The sequence below is a fragment of the Lethenteron reissneri genome, chromosome 61, assembly GCF_015708825.2.
Source record: "Lethenteron reissneri isolate LAM-NWPU_2019-01 chromosome 61, ASM1570882v1, whole genome shotgun sequence".
NCBI classification, from domain to species: Eukaryota; Metazoa; Chordata; class Hyperoartia; order Petromyzontiformes; family Petromyzontidae; genus Lethenteron; species Lethenteron reissneri.
The window spans coordinates 470,197-490,595 of NC_083839.1; the positions used below are offsets into that span (position 1 = coordinate 470,197).

Sequence of the window (20,399 nt, forward strand, 5' to 3'; positions counted from 1 at the left end):
AGTGGGGGGCATTGTCTGGCAGGGTGGGGATGGTTTAGTTGTTGTATTTGTTTGTGTTTGGGTGATCCGTTTACCTTTCTTGTATCGTGTTCTTGTACTGTTTGTTCTCGTAGCGTTCTTACCGCGTGGCCCCGACTGGACATCTGTGAACAAAGAGCTTCATAGCTCATCGGATTCCTCCTGCAGTATAAATAAATGTTATGAATCTGATCGTTTGGAAAGGAGAGGGACGGGCGTTTCCCCGCAACGAATTGTGGTGGCTGTCACCTGCTTGGCTGCTGGTCATCGTTTCTCACTTTGAATGGGGGGGGAGGGAGAGGTTGGTGTGGCTTGGTAACTTAAACTGGCAGAGAAAGGACATCTTTGCTTCTGTCACCTTGCTAGACATCACTTCTGCTGGTGGGCCAGAGGTCGCAATCGGGTACCCGATACCCGTACCCTACCCGATACCAGGCTACCCGTACCCGGCCGGGTACGGGTACCCGTTTGCGACCCTGGTGCGGCCGGGTACGGGTGAGTCACCATTTGTCACTCATTTCCCAACGTCTTGTCTCGTCTCACAATTCAAGTTCCTAGAATCAACCCACCCGTGCTTGCAACATGGCTTCATCCCAGAGGTCGCAATCGGGTACCCGTTTGTGTCCCTGGTGCGGCCGGGTACGGGTAAGGAATCAAAACTGGTTTGCGACCTCTGTGGTGGGCCCTGCATTTGACAGGTATTGCTTTTCAGGGGCTCTTGGCTTTGAGGCTTTAAAGGGGTCCTCGGTGGTATGCTGGTCGCAGGCTGTGTTCCGTGCAGTTGTGATGCCCCTTGCCGCTCGTCAAAATTTCGAGCGAGCGGACACTGATCCGTTGCCGATCCCCGTGCCAGGCGGCGCTTCACCAAGAAGCAGCCGGACACCAACGCTCAGCGCAGTTTCGTGGAGTTCGTCCTCGAGCCGGTCTACAAGATCTTCTCGCAGGTGCCCGCCCCGCTCGCCCGCTCGCCCGGCCGGCCGCGACCGCCGCTGGCGCGCAGGGTCTTCCCCATCGCTCTGTGCAACCCATCCGAGTCAGTGGGCCGCGCGAGAGCGGCGCTCCTGGGTGGCTCTCCTGAGTGCTCGTGCACCGTCTGCGTCCCCACGACCACACGCGTCGCCCCCTGGAGCCAGGGGCCCTGCGCCCAAAATGACAAGAAGGGCCTTTTTTAAAGCCACGCGGTGAATACAAGTGACACGATGGTCTTTGATAAATAACGTCACGGAGCGGTCCTGAAAGAGCCTTGTGCTGGATTTGAAGCTTTCGTGACTGCAAGGATTCATACTCTTAGTTCTTTCGGTAAAGTCACGTAGGTAAAAATGAAATTAAAATTAATAAAAATAAAATAATAAAATCACGACGTTTCGGAGGCAACACAAGTCTCCGTCATCAGGTGGGACCGTCGCAGCCCTTGATGCAGCAAATCTGGCTGTGACGGTCCCACCTGATGACGGAGACTTGTGTTGCCTCCGAAACGTTGTGATTTTATTGTTTTATTTTTATTAATTTTAATTAAATTTTTTACCTACATGGTGACTTTACCGAAAGAACTAAGAGTATGAAGCCTTGTGCTGCTCCGGAGCCGCATGTTGGGGACCGCTGTCCTAGAGACGCTTAGACCAGGCCGCCATGGGCTGCATTATTCGATTTTATCTTTACCAGGTAAGGCCCCACTGAGCTATATAGCTTCAATTTTTTCAGAAGCGACCCGGCCGCAAACGATAGCTCGACAAAGTGGCTTATCGCGTGGAAATGTACAGCGGGCAAATTCTCCAAAACGCACGTCGATTCTAAATGGGGAGGGAAAAACGGGGAGGGCCCCCTGGGCAGGGAGTCTGTGGCGCCGTCTCGAGAGGGTCACGCGTTTGGCACAACGGTCCCTCACTGACGGTGTTGCGACGAACGATTGAGTGAATGTGATGCGAATGCTGCCCAGGTGGTGGGGGACGTGGATGTGCTGCTTCCACGGACGCTGGAGGAGCTCGGCGTGCATCTCACGAAGGAAGAGCTCAAGATGAACATCCGCCCCCTCCTGCGCCTCGTCTGCAAGCGCTTCTTCGGCGACATGACCGGTAACGCTTGTGATGAGTGTCCGCGTGCTCTGTTCCCCAGTGTGTAACGAAATACGTAATAACCGGTACCTTATACAGCAGGGCCATACTATGGTACGTGACAACCTCTTCGACTGCAGAACCTGAGCCGTGCCGCTGACGTCGCGCGCACTGAACGAGGCGCGCGTCGGTGACGCGGTGACGCCGTGTCCTCGTGGTGTACCGACTGTCGTGCCACTCTGTGAACGTGCCGAGGTGTGCGTCGGTGCCGCGGTGACGCGGTGACGCCGTGTGCTCGCTGTGTACCGACTGAACAAATTGAGATGCCTGTAGCTGGCACAATCACGCCGCGTCCTCGTGGCTCGCCGACCGACCAAACGGAGACGCGTGTGGGGGCGACGGGACGTCGCTGGCGTTGCGAGTGAGCCGGCGTTACGCGTTGACCGTGCGCGCAGGGCTGGTGGACATGTGCGTGGAGCACGTGCCGTCGCCGCAAGCCGGCGCGCGCACCAAGATTGAGCACACCTACACGGGCCCCCTGGACTCGGAGCTGGCCGACGCCATGCTGGACTGTGACCCCGACGTGAGTGCGTTTGAGTTTCACGCATCGTCATTGTCGTCGTCATCTTTGTCGTCATCTTCACCGTCGTCATCTTCGTCATCATCATCTTCATCGTCGTCATCTTCGTCGTCATCTTCATCGTCGTCGTCGTCGTCATCTTCGTCATCATCGTCGTCATCGTCGTCATCTTCATTGTCATCGTCGTCATCATCTTCGTCATCCTCGTCGTCGTCGTTATGCGGATGTTCAGAAATAAAACGTCGTTCAAGACGCAAGCGTCTCACCTCCTGCGTTTGACGTTCATCATTTCTTTAGATACGTCAACTCGTTTATTCATAACTGCTCATTGTGTGTGTAGTTTGCTGTCCTTCCCCCGTTCCTCCGATTATCATGGTCAGCTACGTATGGTGCAAAATAATTTAAAAATACACACTCGTGTGTGTGTGTGTGTCTCCCTTCCTGACGGCAGGGGCCTCTCATGTGCCACACGACCAAGATGTACAGCACGGAGGACGGCGTGCACTTCCACGCGTTTGGCCGTGTGCTCGGCGGCACGCTGCACGCGGGGCAGGACGCCCGCGTGCTCGGGGAGAACTACACGCTGGAGGACGAGGAGGACTCGCGCATCTGCGCCGTCGGGCGCCTCTGGATCTCCGTGGCGAGGTTGGTGGGCGCTGGAGGCGGCGGGGAATTGGTGTGTGTCTGTGTGGGTGTAGTGTAGGGGTTAGCGCGCTGCGCTGTGAACCCGGCAACCCGAGTTCGATTCCCGCTCACGGCCAACACCAGTGACGATTAGCTTAACCGGTCCTGGGCCTCCCCTAGGTCGACTCAACCTCAAATGAGTACCTGGTGCGATGCGTAAACATTGTCACCACTGGGGAGACAAAGGCGGTCGTGCGTGGTGTTGGCCACCCACTCCCTCGCGTACCGTTTCGGCCTTTATAGGTGCTCGCTCACAGCACTTGCCCCTATACTCATTTAAGGCTACACGGGGGATATTTATCTTCGTGTGTGGGTGGGTGTGTGTGGGTGTAGTGTAGCGGTTAGCGCGCTGGGCTACGAATCCGAAGACCCAGGTTCGATTCCCGCTTACGGTCAACGCCAGTACTGGGTCTGCCGTAGGTCAACTCGGCATCAAATGAGTACCTGGTACGGCGTGTAAACATCGGCACTCGGGAGATAAATTCGGCCAGGCGTGGTGCTGGCCACCCACCCCCTCGTCTGCCGTGCAGGCCTTCATAGGTGCTCGCTAACAGCACTTGCCCCAAGAGTCTCTGAAGGCTATACGGGGGGGGGGGGGGGGTTCTTTTGCCTTTATCTTTGTGCGCGCAATGTTGACCATGGGTTGCCGTGTCCAGGTACCGCATTGAAGTGAGCAGAGTCCCGGCTGGAAACTGGGTGCTCATCGAAGGCGTGGATCAGCCCATTGTGAAGACGGCTACAATCACAGAGCCCACAGGCACCGACGAGGTGAACCACCGCATTGTTTTCATCGCAGTGCTCTCTGAAATAAAGCTTTGCTATATTCTTTCTTCTTTCTCCACCGCTAGTTGCTTTAATGGCTTTATTTGGTGATTCGGAAAAGTTTTTTTTGGTTTGGCCATATATGTTTGTTTTAGTACGGAGTTAGAATGATGGCTTTAATCTATGTTGTCTTGTGGTTGTTGTTGTTGTTTGACTTGCATCCCACTGGGATTTTTGCACACGGCGTTGTTGTACGGTGCTTTTTTTCTGGCAGTTATTTCCTGGATTTTTCTTTTCGCGCATAGTCACATAGTCACTGTAAGATGTTTTCTTGTTCATGTATTTTTCTTTGTTGCGGTTGCACCCGATTCAAGAGCCGAATGGCTCACAGGGCTATACCAAAGTTTCACCTGCACTCATCACACACAAAGTGGCTTGCCACGAGTGAACCACAACACCTTGCCGATCTGGTCATCGTGCCAGCTCCGGGCATCCCTCGCAGCAGCAGCAGCGGTGGTTTTAGGCTGGCCATCAAACAAAGACGGTGACGACCGCATCGCCCGCTTTCAGATGCGCTTCTGCGGCCGATGTTAGGAAGCGACTGGGAGCCATGCACTTGGAAATCTAGAATGAAAACCCATTTCTTTAGAACCTGCTTTTTGTGTTTAGTTTGTTGTCCCGCCCCCCCCGCGCCTCCGATTCTCACGGTTGGCTACATAAATACATTCATACATATCACGGCCGTACCACAAAGGTCGAGAACCCCCATTGCAATTAAGGGGGGCGAGGGTTGTCTGCGAAGGGCTTTGGTCGTGAGGATACGATCCCTTTCCCCCCCTTGTGCTCGCGCGAACAGGCCCAGATCTTCCGACCGCTCAAGTTCAACACGTCGTCTGTCATCAAGATTGCCGTCGAGCCCGTGAACCCGTCGGAGCTGCCGAAGATGTTGGACGGCCTGCGTAAGGTCAACAAGAGTTATCCCGTCCTCACGACCAAGGTACACCTCCTCACTCGGCGGGAGAGGGCGCTTGCTGCTCTTCCAACGGCATTCTCCGCTAAATGTAAAGCTCCTCCCACCCTCAACCAGTATATATACAAATATGGTGTTCTTGGAATTTCTCTCACTTGATACAGCTATCGTGCTGTGACGGTTCCACCTGAAGACGGAAGCTTGTGTTGCCTCCGAAACGTCGTGATTTTATTTTATTTTTATTTTACTTTATTCATTTAATTTTTTCACCTACGTGACTTTACCAGAAAAAACCTAAGAATATGAATCCTTGCAGTCACGAAAGCTTCAAATCTAGAAATGTAAAGCTGTCGTTTTTCTTCACATCTCTTTTCCACTACATAACAACCGAACCGCTCCAGGCCCGTGCCGAGCCCAAGCCCGGTTGTAGCTCAGTCGGCGCCAGGTTTGTTTTTCCACTTGAAGAATGCCGAGCCGTGCCACCGCCGTCACCCGCGATAAACGACCGGGACGCGCGGCTGAAGCGGTCGCGCCTTGTCCTCGCCACCGTACAGGCTGTGACGTCGCTCGCGACGAACCCGTCAGTAGCCTGCCTCCTGGCCCTGCTTGGCCCCATCCCCGAGTCAGAATCGATTGTCTCGCGAAGCCATTGAACCGCAGCTCGATGCCTGACGTCGCTCGCGACAAACCTGTCATTAGCCTCCCTCCTGCCCTGCTTGGCCCCACACCACCACCTTGAGCCAGATTTGAATATCTGGCGAAGCCATTGAATCATGGCCTAGTTCTGGCCCTCGGGACATGGTAGGTGGCCAGTGGAAAACCCACTCCCCCCCCGCCCCTCCCTCGTTACCGTGAGCGCCCTGCGCTGGCTCGGCTCGGCTTGACTCGGATGTGCCAGTGGAAAAGCGGGATCGCGCGTGCCGACGTGAGTTGACAGCTCTGCTCGTTCGCGCGCGCAGGTGGAGGAATCGGGGGAGCACATCATCCTGGGCACGGGGGAGCTCTACCTGGACTGCGTGATGCACGACCTTCGCAAGATGTACTCCGAGATCGACATCAAGGTTTGTGCTTTGGCGACCGTCGCACCGCTGGCTGTGTGAACGGAAGCCTCTTTAAGATGCGGGGATCCGAATCTTCGCTGCGTTTGCCGGGTCAGAGGCTTCGGTCGATGGCGTGGGGGGGGGGATTCAAGCTGTTTCCTGTCGGTGTAACAGACCCCAGAATCTGGGACAAGTACCCAGGGTCTCAAGTTTGCTGTGGGCATAACTTGTCTATTCAACGTGCAGCTGAATCAGCAAAAGGCTTATAGTGTTTATTTTATAATTTTACCGATTGCACCAAGCCCATTGGTCCCGGCGCTCCGAGAGCGATCGGACCAGTGTGAGGGGGTAAATCGTTACATTCACGATCATCGCCATGCATTAACAAGTTTAAGTGTTCTCCACGCAATAAATTTCACTGTGTGCGTGTAATTTTAAGCTCATATCTCCTCTGGTCTGTTGCCCGCACCAATCGCGGTGGCTCGGAGATGTTAACTACCTCGCCCGGTATACAGGAGGTCGTGTGTTCGATCCCAACCCTGACGCCTGCTGCTGTATATTTGGAGTTTGCACGTTCTCCCGGTGGTCGTGTGGATTCTTTTTTTCCCCTCCACGTTTAGAATCGACATCACGTGTTTAGAGCATTTGGCTGCTTCAAATTTCCACGCGATGATAAGCCACTTGGTTGAGCTATCGCTTGTGACGGACAGCTTCTGACACGGAGCTTATGTAGCTCAGAAGTGGGCCTTACCTGTGTAATGGGTTCCGGAGACACTTGTAGAGGTAACTTCTTTATTACAATACAACACTCCCAACAGTCCTGATACTCTGTTACAGCCTAGGTACACAGCCTAGGTACACAGCCTAGATACACTACTCTGGCTACGCTCTGGGGTCCTCCGGCTACAATTACCCTCGGGGAGGCTACCTGACCCGACCCAGCCAAGGTGCGGGTCTGGACTCTGGCTTCCTCGGAACTCGCCCTCACAAGGACGTAGAGCCGGGAGTCCCAGAGTCCCACCACTGGCCCTCACAGCGTCCCGGCCCTTACAAGGACAAGCGGGACGAGGGGGTCCAGGGTCCTAAGCTGGCTGGCTGGCGGGTCTTGGGTCTTGAGCTGCGACTGGCCCCGATCGGCCAGGGAGCTGCCCTTTTATGCCTCGTCCCCAACTAGGGGTGGGGTTGTGTGCGCCCCCAGGTATCCCACAGAGCACATACAGCCCCCCCCCATTGGTGGCGCCAAGGGGCTTAACTGTCTGGGGTGCCTGGGATCCTGGTGCCGAGGGCTTATCTGTCTATGGTCCCAGAGCCCCCAGCAGCCCCTCCCCTCTTATGGTACTACACCTGGTTAAATAAAAATAAAAATGTTTTAGATCTCCTGTGCTGCGTGATGAAGGTTATGTCCCCACGTCCTTCCGCAGGTTGCTGACCCTGTCGTGTCTTTCTGTGAGACCGTGGTGGAGACCTCCTCCTTGAAGTGCTTTGCTGAGACTCCCAACAAGAAGTAAGTCCCCTAAATAACAATAATAATCTGAACTTAGTATTATTCGTTCGCTCTCGAAGAAAGAGAGAGAGCAACGACTCGGGCGCGCAAGGGGTTAGGAACCGCAGGCGAGTGGGAAGGCGGCAGCCTGACGATGAGCCGGCACCAACAAATTGCCCAAACTCTGCGGTCCACTGTGTATATGTTCAGCTGTAATTATCGGACAATTAAACACGTTCCTTGGAGGGGGCAGGTAGCAACTTGGTTGGACGGCGCATTCGTGCGATCCGTGTCACGCGGCGCAAGCTGCGTGGGGCGGCGCGTCACGTGGTGCTGAGCCCGCCCGAAGCGCTCTAAGAAATACAAATCGAGGGCGTGGCTATGCACGACAGACAGACGGACAAATAATCCCTGGTGGGCAGTGTGGAACTGTTGTTACTACCTGTATGAGTGCTTTAGGTGTGGGGAGGAAACCGGAGGAGCATCTGGAGCAACTCCGGTTGTTTGTTGACGTGTGTGGATCGTTGCTTTCGCAGGAACAAGATCACAATGATTGCCGAGCCGCTGGAGAAAGGCTTGGCCGAGGACATCGAGAACGAGGTGGTGCAAATCACCTGGAACAGGTAACGCGCTTGCCGAAGGCGGTCTGGGTTTCAGAATCAAAGTCAGAATATTTGTTTATGCTGGAGGAATCCGATGAGCTATGAAGCTCTTTTTCACAGATGTCCAGTCAGGTCACGGGGGTCAGAGCGTTATAAAGTGTAGGAAAGGTTAGCAAATCGTAAAAAAAATTTATTGAACCAAAACTATATTTATTTTACACAATTGGAACCTCATTTGCCAGTAAAAATATGATAATTGGTTTTTTACCCTTCTATCTGGCAACAAAACTGACGCCTTTTTTTTACAAATCGTCACGTGACCGTTTATAGCGGCAGCCAATCGTTTAAACGACGCGCGGTTAGTACGACCAGAAAGCGCATCGGAGAGCCGCGCAGTACGACCACGAAACCGCTCGTGGAATTCTCTCTCGCTCTCTCGCAACGCTCGCTCGCTTCACTTTTTTTTCACTTTAAGAAAATCTATGCCAATAAAACAAACTTTTTTTTTACCTTACCTGCCCAAAGCCCACTGAGGTATTTACTGTGTGCGTGCTAACCTCCGCGTAGTGGGAAACGCCGCCATGTCTCCCCCAGTGGCGATGTTTACACACCACACCACTGGTTACTCATTTGAGCCTGAGTCGAGCTAGAGAAGTGCCCAGGACCGGTTCAGATAATCGTCACTGCTGTTGGTGGCCGCGAGCGGGAATCGAACAGCGGGTCGACCGGGTTCGTAGCGCAGCGCGCTAACCGCTGCACTACCGCTCCCTTACACGCACACGTACAACAACAACGACCGCTGTTCGCCACGAAGTGGCGGTGACATCAACCACAGCGCTTGTGCCAGGCTATGTGCACTTTAAGGCCACGTGAAGTGTCGAACGGCCGCTGGCAGGAGGTCACGGAACAGAACCAGGCGCCATGGCTCGACTGAGATGACTGACCGATGCACCATCTGTGCCCTCTGCGTATGCACGCACCCCGCACTTACACAACAAATACAACCGCCATTCGCCACTAAGTGGCGGTGACGTCACCACGATGCTTGTGCCAGGCCATGTGCTTCTTGAGGCCACGTACACACGCACACGTATACACGCACACGTATACACACACGCGTACACACAACACAACAACAACCGCCATTCGCCACTAAGTGGCGGTGACGTCACCACGACGCTTGTGCCAGGCCATGTGCACCTTGAGGCCACGTACACACACACACGTATACACACACACACACACGTATACACACACGCGTACACACAACAACCGACATTCGCCACTAAGTGGCGGTGACGTCACCATGACGCTTGTGCCAGGCCATGTGCACCTTGAGGCCACGTGAAGTTTCGAACGCCCGCTGGCAGGAGGTCACGGGGCAGACCCAGGTGCCACGGGTCGACTGATCGAGATGACTGAGATGACTGGCTGATGACATATACACACACACGCGTACACACAACAACAACAACCGCCATTCGCCACTAAGTGGCGGTGACGTCACCACGACGCTTGTGCCAGGCCATGTGCACCTTGAGGCCTGCAGGTGATTAACCGTCGCCTCCTGGCTTCCCCCCCCCCCCTCGCAGGAAGAAGCTCGGAGAGTTTTTCCAGACCAAGTACGACTGGGATCTGCTCGCCGCCCGGTCCATCTGGGCCTTCGGCCCCGACACCACTGGGCCCAACATCCTGGTGGACGACACCCTGCCTTCAGAGGTGCTGCGTCCGCTTGTGTTCACAGTCAAAATTCGACATTTCCACTTCTAGATTTGAAGCTTTCGTGACTGCAAGGATTCATATTCTTAGGTTTTTTTTCGGTAAGGTCACGTAGGTAAAAAATTTTAATTAATAAAAGTAAAATAAAAATCACGACGTTTCGGAGGCAACATAAGCTTCTGTCTTCAGGTGGCACCGTCTTTTATTAATTTAAATGTTTTACCTACGTGACTTTACCGAAAAAACCTAAGAATATTTCCACTTTTGCGCATGCGCACGTGAAGAAGACACGCGCGTTTATTCTGTGACTCGGGGCGTACCGGCGCAGAAGTGGCGAAACCCTCCCCCACCGTATTGAGCCATCGGTTTGGTTTTGGATGATGTTCAGGCCTGGGCTGAGGTTGCTACGAATATTCGTTTAAACAGGCTGTATTCCAAAAGCCGGTTGGCGATTAACGGCGCAATGCAGTGCCGTAGTTTTTATTTTATTTTACCAGGTAAGGCCCACTGAGCTATCTACATAACTGTTTTCAGAACCGACCTGGCTATCACAAATAATGGGTCAACGAAGTGGCTCGTCGCCGTGTGGAAATTTACAGCAGCCAAATACTCTACTACCCTGTCCCACACAGCTGCAGATTGACGCCGTCATTCAGCGCGAGTGTGTTCGTACTTGCAGGGCTGTACCTGGCCTAGGTGTGGCGCACAGTGGGTTGTTGTAGGGCATGGCACGTGATGGCAATACAGTTGGTTCACCCATGTGAATTCTACGGGGGTGTGTATGTATATCTGTCTATGGGTCTCTATGGGTCTCGATGTGGTCTGTGGGCCAGAGCGTGACTCTATGGGTCTGTGTGAGTCTTTGGGTCTCTGTGTGAGTCTATGTATGTATGTATGTTGAACTTATTTCACACCGTATGTCGCCAACCGTGCTAATCGGAGGTGCGGGGGAAGGACAACGAACTAAATACAAAAAGCAGTTGTAAGAAATTAGTTTTAAGCGTCGCCACTCGGGAGGCAAAGGCGGCCGTGGCGCGGTGCCGGCCAACACCGCCATTTGGCGTGCCGTGCCCCCGCCCTTGGCAGTTGCTCTCTTAACAGCACTTGCCCCCACACCGCGGGGAGTGGGGGAGGGTGGTTATCTATTCTTGGTTCTTTCGGTAAAGTCACGTAGAAGGGAAATAATAAACTAAAACAATAAAATTCTCGCGACGTTTCAACTGCAACACAAGCAATCATCATCAGGTGTGAAAACCACAGCAAGAAACATTTTCAACACGAAACATTTTCTTGCTGTGGTTTTCACCCCTGATGATGATTGCTTGTGTTGCAGTGGAAATGTGAGAATATTGTTGTTCTATTTGTATTATTTCCCTTCTACGTGACTTTACCGAAAGAACCAAGAATATGAATCCGTGCGGTCACGAAAGCTTTCAACCGAGGGTGGTTATCTTGACCTTTGACCTGTGTCTGTGGTTCCGCATGTGCGCAGGTGGACAAGGCGCTGCTGGGCTCGGTGAAGGACAGCATCGTGCAGGGCTTTCAGTGGGGCACTCGCGAGGGCCCACTGTGCGATGAGCGTGAGTCCACCCACCTCCTCCTCATCCTCCTCCGCCCGTCCAGCCGAGAGCCGTCCCACCTCACCGGGCACCTCTCCTGCACCCCCCCATCAGTTAGACTGATGGCCTTAATCTAAGTTGTCTTATGGTTGTTGTTGTTTGACTTGCATCCCACTGGGATTTTTGCACACAGGGTTGGTGTACGGTGCTTTTTTCTGCAATATTTTGCTGTCTTTTCTTGGATTTTCTGTTTGTACTTAGTCACTTTAAGATGTTTTCTTGTTCATGTTTTTGTTTGTTGCGCTTGCACCCGTTACCATTCGCCGCATTGCTAGAGAGGAGAGTCCATCCTTTGACTTAAATCGCGACCCTCCCCCCCCCCCGAATCGCGACGATTTGTCGAGGCAGTTGGCGGGGGGGGGGTCGATTCGCCCACTTCACGGCCGACATCGGTGCGATAATAACACTGGTCAGCAACAAAAAAAATTCTGGCCTGGACTTTTGCAGCTGTTTTAGACTAATTTCAAGGTGCTGATTCCAAATCTGATCTCAGATTTTCTCTATCACATCTCATTTTAAATCCTTTATATTAAGTTCGCTTGCTTGCGTGCTTGCGACCGTGCAAATCTTTCGGTCGTTTTTTAACCCACTTCCCGTGATCCAATCGAGCTGACATTTTCCACACAGACTCGTTGTGCGAGACAATTAGTGTTCGTGAAAAATGTTTTCCAAAATTTTACACTGTTTAGGGAAAACAAATTAAATATTTAATTACCAATTGTTTAATACTGCAGACAATCATCTGACCCATAGGTGGCAGCCATCTCAAGCCAGAGGACGAGAGGACTCTAGCCGCCACGCATATAAAGGATTTAGAGTGAAAAACTTTGTTTTTACGGGTTATACTTATTATGCTATCGGCAAACCCCATTTTCATTGATTTACCCGAAATTAACTCTGTCACTTATGATTGCAAGTTGTTACGAGTCAGTGACTGCTTTAGTGTTAAAATATGGTGCTGTATTTTTAGAATAGTGTGTTTATATTATCATTTTATGTAGATATCCACATTTATGTAATATTTTTCTTCTGCAGTTTTTATTGAAAATGCAATATTTGATATCTGATGTGATGGACAAAACTGATGCCAGATTTGGAATCGGCACCACAAAATTACCTTAAAACCGTTGGAATACCTTATGCCAGAACAAGTGTGTTGACCAGTGTTATCTGAACTGGCCCTCTGGGCTCCCCCCCTCCCCTCGGTTGACTCGGCAGCAGTCCTTCATTGTCACCTTTCGTTTTGTCCGTGGCGAAGATGAGCCGCTGGTTTTTGGGACGGCAACAAATGTAAATAAATGAATCGGTGACTAGGAGCTTTAGCCATTCATTGGTGGGGTTTTTTATCGTCATCATTATTTGAAATTCTAGATTTGAAGCTTTCGTGACTGCAAGGATTCATATTCTTAGGGTTTTTTTCTTTTTCGGTAAAGTCACGTAGGTAAAAAATTTAAATTAATAAAATAAAAAATCACGATGTTTCGGAGGCAACACAAGCTTCCGTCTTCAGGTGGAACCGTCACAGCCACGATAGCTGTATTTTTTTAATTTTATTTAACTTTTATTAATTTTAATTTTTTACCTACGTGACTTTACCGAAGAAAAAAAACCTAAGAATATTATTTGAAATGCTTGTTTCACGCAGGCTTTGCTTGAACCGTACGCTACGCGTAAAAACAGCCCTTTGGGTCGGAGCGGCGACCCAAAGGAGCACCCAGCGGCAACGAAGAAAGCGATGCTAACGCCGTGTCGCGTGCCGCGTGCCGTGTGCCGTGTGTGTGTGTGTGCTGCTCGCGCGCTTGTCTGGCGCTCAGCAATCCGCAATGTGAAGTTCAAGATCCTGGACGCGGTCATCGCCAATGAGCCGCTGCACCGGGGCGGCGGTCAGATCATCCCGACGGCACGCCGGGTTGTCTACTCGGCGTTCCTCATGGTGCGTGCCCGCGTGCGCGTGTCCCCTCCCCTGCCGAATAAGTCGTCCGCGCCAACCTGACGTTGGACGCTGCCCTCGCGCGACGCTCGGCGCGGCTTGTTGTTGCTGTTGTTGCTATCGTCGTTTGTGCTTTTTTTTATGCTATTTCTTCATTTGTTGATTGATTTTTTTATTTCACTTGGTCGTAGCCGGGTTTTCATTTTGCTTGGTTGTGGCCGCATACGGATTTGGTCCTCGTATATAATTAACGTACAGCGTTGTGGCATGCTTATTAGCACACTAATGACGCCGTATCAAATGAAAGTGTTATGATTATTACAACCCGCACCGTGTTCTGCGAGAGCACCGCTGCTGCGGCCGTCTGGAACGCTCTTTCGATATTAGGAATCCCCTGGGAGCCATGCACTTGGAAATCATCTCGATTGAAAACTCATTTCTTGATAACTACTTTGCGTGTGTTAGTTTGTTGTCCTTCCCCCGCACCTGCGATTAGCACGGCTGGCTACGTGTACGGTGCGAGAGAAGATCAACACACACGCAGGTCACGTGCGCGAGTTTGAAGTGCGATAACTCGCGCGTTGGGCGGCCCTGTAACCCGCGGCTCGCCCGCGTCTGTTGCAGGCGACGCCGCGTCTCATGGAGCCCTACTACTTCGTGGAGGTGCAGGCCCCGGCCGACTGCGTGTCTGCCGTCTACACCGTGCTGGCTCGGCGAAGGCATGTACCACCGCGGCGGCACAGTGTGGCGGCGGTGGCCCAGGAATTCGGGACGCGGTGGTGCCGCGTTTATTTTCACGAACGTTAAAAAACTGGCTTTCAGTCATAGGTTTTACCCTTTCAACTGGTACAAAACTGACACCTTTATACAAGGCATCATGTTTGCAATAATCACAACACAAGCAGTCAAAATGCAAACAAAAAGAAACAAGTCTGATAATGATATGCACTGTCCTTGGAAGTTGATCGGTCCACACCCGAGACAGCTTCCTTAGAGCCTAGTCTCACATGGTTGGACCAGATGACGCCAAAAGGCACACAACTCAAAGACAATGCACCATCAGAGTATGAGAACTCGGGGTAAGCATTTACACCATTGGAACCTCATTTGCCAGTAAAAAATATGATAATTGTTATGTTTTTTGTTTGCATTATGACTGCAGGTATTGTGCTCTATGCAAACATGACTCCTTGTAAAAAGGTGCCGGGTACGGGTAGGGTACGGGTACGGCCGGGTACGGGTACCCGTTTGCGACGCTGGTGCGGCCGGGTACGGGTAAGGAATCAAAACCCGTTTGCGACCTCTGCTCAGCGTGGTTTGCTTTGTTTATTGATGTGCCTCCGCCGTGTGCAGCCGGGCGATTGTTTTTTCCGTCGTCGTGAAAGTTATCGCTTTAATTGAATGGGAGTTTAAATAGAAACCGCATTCCATCGGGATCTCCCCTGGGTGCGGAGGGTTGGCACAATGACTCGTTTTCACATGGGGGTGGGGGGGGGTACAACAACCCCTCCCGCTAAAACCCAACGACCCGGGCCTTCTCATTCGTCGCTTGCTCGATATATTTCTGCGACGTCGCTAGAAGGGGGGGCGGGGGGCGGCCCGGGCTCGAGAGTAGCAATGCCGCTCGCCCCAGCAGCCCTTACCACTCGAGGACCACTAGGTCTCCCCCCCCCTTCCACCCCGCGTGATCCAGGGCAACCGCGGTCCGAGGTTAAAAAACGCCCGTTTCGTTTTTGCCCACCGCGCGCAGAGGCCACGTGACTCAGGACGCGCCCATCCCCGGCTCGCCGCTCTACACCATCAAGGCTTTCATCCCCGCCATCGACTCGTTCGGGTTCGAGACCGACCTTCGGACGCACACGCAGGGGCAGGCCTTCTGCCTGTCCGTGTTCCACCACTGGCAGGTAACGGTCGTGCTGCGTCGGCGCGTGTCGTTTGTGCGCGCACGGGCACCGTGTGCGCGCCGGATGTTTCGTCGCGTCCGTCGCGCCGCTGGTCTGAACCGCCGCGTGCCGGCAGGTCGCGACGCGTTCCCTATTTCCGACAGCCCTGTTCTTCACCTGAGGACGGCTGCTTGCGTTGTGGCCGAAACGTCGTGAGAATTATTTTATTATGTTTTATTTTTATTATTTTATTATTTCCATTCTACGTGACTTTACCGAAAGAACCAAGAAGGTGTTCCCTCGTCTTTGCTGCACTGCTCCACTTTGGAATTCCCTCCTCCCGTCGTTTCTCGTCTCCCAAGTTATCATGATGACGACGGTGCTCGACAAACAAAAATCTTTGGCACTCGTTACACGCAAAGTTCTCGCCGCAAGTGAACCACGATACCTTTGATGATCTCGTCAAGGAGCATTAAACCGTCACGCGAACTCCGGTCATCCTCGCAGCAACAGCAGCTTTTGGCTGGCCATCGAACACAGACGGTGGTCACCGCATCGCGCTGCGCTTTCAGATGCGCTTCTGCGGCCGTCTGGAACGCTCTTTCCGATTTTAGGAGCTGTGCACTGAAATAATCGAGATTGAGAACTCGTTTTTTTAGAGCTGATTTTTGTGTTTAGTGTGTTGTCCTTCCCCCCGCACCTACGATTAGCACGTTTGCCTACGTACGGCGCGAAAGAAGTTCAACATATATACACACATACAACAGCTTTCGTCGGATTTGTGAACACCTACGGAAAATGACACACCACCGCGTGAAAATAGGTTACTGCCAGCAAGCTGCCCTAGTTCTCGCTGTTTGTGCATTTAGCTGAAATGCACAACCGTCTGTTTCACAGTGGACATTAAAGATCCCCTTGACATCATTTGAAAACATTGCAGGACGTGGGACAACATTTGTACTGTGTGTGTACTGTATGTGAACCGTGTGTGTACCCTGTGTGTACTGCTTGTACTGTGTGTGTACCGTGTTTACTCTTTATGTTATGTGTATGTGTACTGTGTGTGTACCGTGTGTGTACTGCTTGTACTCTGTGTACTGTATTTACTCTATGTTTTGTGTATGTGTACCGTGTGTGTACTGTGTGTGTGTACTGTATGTATGCTGTGTGTGTACTGTGTGTGTACTGTGTATGTGTACTGTGTGCGCTACTCGCCAGGCAGCTGTCTTCCTTTGGAACGCATCTACTACTACTAACTACTACCGCCGCATACATCGTAGGGGAAACCCCTACTTTGTTTTCGATCAACTGATGTCTTATTTAATGGCCAGTTAAGTAGGCAAGCACCAAGTCCAGCATAAAGCTTTTTGGGTTAGATGGCGTTAGTATAAATGTGTCGTTAACCCACCACCACCACCCGACAGCCATCCAGTAAGGTTTGTCACGTAAACAGAACGTGGCTCAATTGGTTACTAGTTCAGCCCACCGCTTGTGTGTTCGGAGAGCGAATCCACAACATTTACAATTTGAGTACTCTGAAGTTTCGCTGGTAATCACATCCAGCGATTTTGCCAGAATTCTGGCCGAACGACACATTTGTACTCGCGCGATCGAATAATATTGGTCGCGAAAGCCTACGTGTCAGACTCGGCGCCAAGTGTTTGTCGTTTTTTTTTCGCGCACACGCGAAGATCGTGCCAGGAGATCCCTTGGACAAGAGCATTGTGATCCGTCCACTGGAGCCGCAGCCGGCCCCTCACCTCGCCAGGGAATTCATGATCAAGACTCGTCGCCGAAAGGTACACGCGCGGGGCGTCTTGTGGGTTTTATTTTTCGATCACCGCCTTTGGGCGTCTTCATTCACACGGTGGTCTACGCCAGCGGTCTTCACTACGTTTTCAAAAGGTGGGGGTGGGTGGGGGGGGAGTGGCGGTGGGGGGCACTTTCGCCGATGAGGCGTCATCAGTGCGAGTGAGGAGGGCCTGCCACACCATTTGAAACCATTGCGGGGTTTGTGACCGCAGCACGATGACGATGATGGGGGTGGGGTGGGGTGTTGTCGCTGTGTATTGTCGGGAGGGGGGGGGCGCACTAAAGGCCACCAGGGGCTGCTAGTGAGCCCTGGGCCCTTGTCATGAACAACACTGGTCTACGCTTACAGCTGAGTGTCCTTGATCGGGTAAGGGGGCAGGACTGCAATTGCTTGCGCACACCACCACTGGCTGAAGGGCCTCTTGAGCATTATGTGGCCTACTCTTCCTCGAGGGAGAGGTAGGCTCGTTTGTATCAACCTGCCCGCGCCAGGAGGTTGAACCGGTGCCTAAATCCCTTCCCCGGTGTAAGCACGGGTGCACCCGCGTGCCCCGTGCTCAAATTGTATTATCGGTGATTTACCTTCTGAAAAAAATTTGGCCACGTCTCGCTAACCCCCCCCCCCGGAAAGGGGCATCTCACACCCCCGGGCGGGGTTGGTGGCACGAACGACACGCCGGTTAAGAAGAAGAAGAACCACTGCTCTAGCGGTTCTGGGATGGCGGGGTGGAGGGAGGACCGCTCTTGTTCCCTTGCGTTTTCTAACCCCACTGTGCCCCACGGCACGTCCCCTCCGCTTTCCGCAGGGGCTGAGCGAGGACGTAAGCATCAGCAAGTTCTTCGACGACCCCATGTTGCTGGAGCTGGCCAAACAGGACGTCATGTTCAACTACCCGATGTGATTGGCCGTGGGTAGGCCTACATGCGGTGCGAAAGAAGTTCAACTTGCGTGCGTGCGGCCCGCGTCATCCGCCCCCTAAACCGCCCCCCCCCCCCCCCGGCCCTCTTTCCGCCAGACTCGTTTTTTCCCACGGCAGCACAACGGTCGCTCGCTTGTAAATCGGTGCGTGTCGTTACCGTAGCCGTTGTCGCGCGGTCATCCGGCGATGCGAATTGCCTCGTCATACGGTAAACCAAACCCCCCCCCCCCCCTCCCGTACGTAGCCTCTGATTCCAGTCCATCATCGTTTCGCTCGATCGCGCAAAGTAGCAACCGCAGTGAAATAGATCCACAAGGTGAGCGTAGGTTTAGCCCCTCCGATTGTTGATTTGGGGGGCTGTGTTGTATCGCGTGTTGTGGGCGCCGCGGTGGCTAGGTGATGTTAACTACCTCGCCTTGTATACAGGAAGGTCGTGGGTTCGATCCCGACCCTGACACCTGCTGTATATTTGGAGTTTGCGTCTCTCTCTCATCATCATCACGGTGGCTAGGAGATGTTAACTCTCTCGCCTGGTGTACAGGAGGTCGTGGGTTCAATCCCAACCCTGCTGTATATTTGGAGTTTGCGTGTCTCTCTCTCTCCCCCCCTGATCGCAGTTTTCCCCTCCACATTTAGAATCGACGTGCGCTCAGACATCACGCATTATTTAGATTATTTGGCTGCGATAATTTTCCACACGATGACGATGAGCCACTTTGTTGTTGAGCTGCCATTTGTGATCGCCAGGTCGCGTCTGCAAGAAGAGCTATTGTAGCTCAGCGGGCCTCGCCTGGGAAAATAAAAATAGTTTCGTTTTTAGTCGTTCTTGCGTGGTGTCGGTTTCTCGATAAAGTGCCCGGCGCGTGGAGCGGAACGTCGGACATCGTGGCCGGAACGACACAACGGCTACGCGGAGCGATCGATTCGACTGCCCGGCATCGTGGACCAAACATCGGAAGCTGTCGCCGTAAATACAAATAGCCGCTGCGTTTACACACACACGTGCGTGCGTGCGTCACCGGCGTTATTTACCCGCGAGCGGGGGGGGGGTGTCGAACCAGGGAATTGTGGTGCGGTCATCGGCTCGGCAAAGGTCGCAAACGGGTTTTGATTCCTTACCCGTACCCGGCCGCACCAGGGTCGCAAATGGGTACGGGTACCCGTTCCCTACCCGTACCCTACCCGAAATGAGTGACAAACAGTTACTCACCAGTGACTCACGGCCTACCCGTACCCGGCCGCACCAGGGTCGCAAACGGCTACCCGTACCCGGCCGGGTATGGGTAGCCGGGTATCGGGTAGGGTACGGGTATCGGGTACCCGGTTGCGACCTTTGCGGCTCGGTCTCGCGCGACGGTCTTTTTTTTACGTTTTGCGCGCCGGTACGCCCCACGTGGGTTGAGGTTTGCGAAGGTGACATTTGTTGAGCGTTTTTACGCAATTAAATGCATTCTCTTTTTGAGAAACGGATGCGTTGGAACCGTTGCCTCCTCTTTGTCGATCCTGTCTTACAGTGTGAAGGTTTTAACTCGTGCTGTTCAAGCGGGTGTGGTGTGGTTCCACTTTTTTTTTTAATACGTAAAACATGAATCGCAAGCGCCATTATTTCTGCCGACCCGCTTGCTTTATTTTCTCGACGTGCGCTGCATCGGCAAGTTCTACGACGACCCAATGCTGCCACGTTTTCTCGCGTACGCCAAGTTCCTCGCTTAATGCTCAGTGTTCACGCCGCAACGCGTCTTAGCGAGCACGGGGTTCTTCCATTCGGGAAGGCTTTTCGTGCAACGTGGAACGACGTAATACGACCCCAAAACCACTAACAACTGAAAAAATTACCCCAAAACCACTAAAAACCAAAAAATACCAAAAAAAACACAAAAAAACTAAATTAAACGAAAAAAAAACTATAAATAAAAACATGAAAAAATACCGTAAAACCATTTAAAATTATGGAAATACCCCAAAACCACTAACAACTGAAAAAATTACCCCAAAACCACTAAAAACCGAAAAATACCAAAAAAAAACTAAATAAAACGAAAAAAATCTATAAATAAAAAAAAAACTGAAAAAATACGGCAAAACCATTAAAAATTGTGTAAATACCCCAAAACCACTAACAACTGAAAAAATTACCCCAAAACCACTAAAAACCGAAAAAACCAAAAAAACTAAAAAAAACACGAAAAAAAGAAATAAAACGAAAATAAAAACTTTAAATAAAAAAAAACACAAATAACCGAGAGTACGCCGCAACTGCATTACTGTTAATTTTCGATTTAAAGCTTTCGTGACTGCAGGGATTCATATTCTTGGTTCTTTCGGT

General features: G+C 52.1%; 1 protein-coding gene across 3 annotated transcripts in view; it reads left to right on the top strand.

Moving 5' to 3' along the window:
* The window catches only part of LOC133358213 (116 kDa U5 small nuclear ribonucleoprotein component), a 44,429-nt gene extending 26,278 nt beyond the window's left edge, over positions 1 to 18,151 (top strand). For all 3 annotated transcript variants that reach the window (XM_061576456.1, XM_061576455.1, XM_061576454.1), the window contains exons 13-28: positions 872 to 962; positions 1,955 to 2,090; positions 2,525 to 2,652; positions 3,101 to 3,294; positions 3,990 to 4,101; positions 4,952 to 5,092; positions 6,025 to 6,126; positions 7,527 to 7,609; positions 8,125 to 8,211; positions 9,783 to 9,909; positions 11,402 to 11,489; positions 13,343 to 13,461; positions 14,083 to 14,177; positions 15,209 to 15,362; positions 17,033 to 17,140; positions 17,960 to 18,151. In XM_061576456.1, coding sequence (XP_061432440.1) covers positions 872 to 962; positions 1,955 to 2,090; positions 2,525 to 2,652; positions 3,101 to 3,294; positions 3,990 to 4,101; positions 4,952 to 5,092; positions 6,025 to 6,126; positions 7,527 to 7,609; positions 8,125 to 8,211; positions 9,783 to 9,909; positions 11,402 to 11,489; positions 13,343 to 13,461; positions 14,083 to 14,177; positions 15,209 to 15,362; positions 17,033 to 17,140; positions 17,960 to 18,055 — 1,861 coding nt within the window. In that variant the 3' untranslated portion in view covers positions 18,056 to 18,151. The remainder of the gene's footprint in view (positions 1 to 871; positions 963 to 1,954; positions 2,091 to 2,524; positions 2,653 to 3,100; positions 3,295 to 3,989; positions 4,102 to 4,951; positions 5,093 to 6,024; positions 6,127 to 7,526; positions 7,610 to 8,124; positions 8,212 to 9,782; positions 9,910 to 11,401; positions 11,490 to 13,342; positions 13,462 to 14,082; positions 14,178 to 15,208; positions 15,363 to 17,032; positions 17,141 to 17,959) is intronic.
* Positions 18,152 to 20,399: the final 2,248 nt, after the last annotated feature.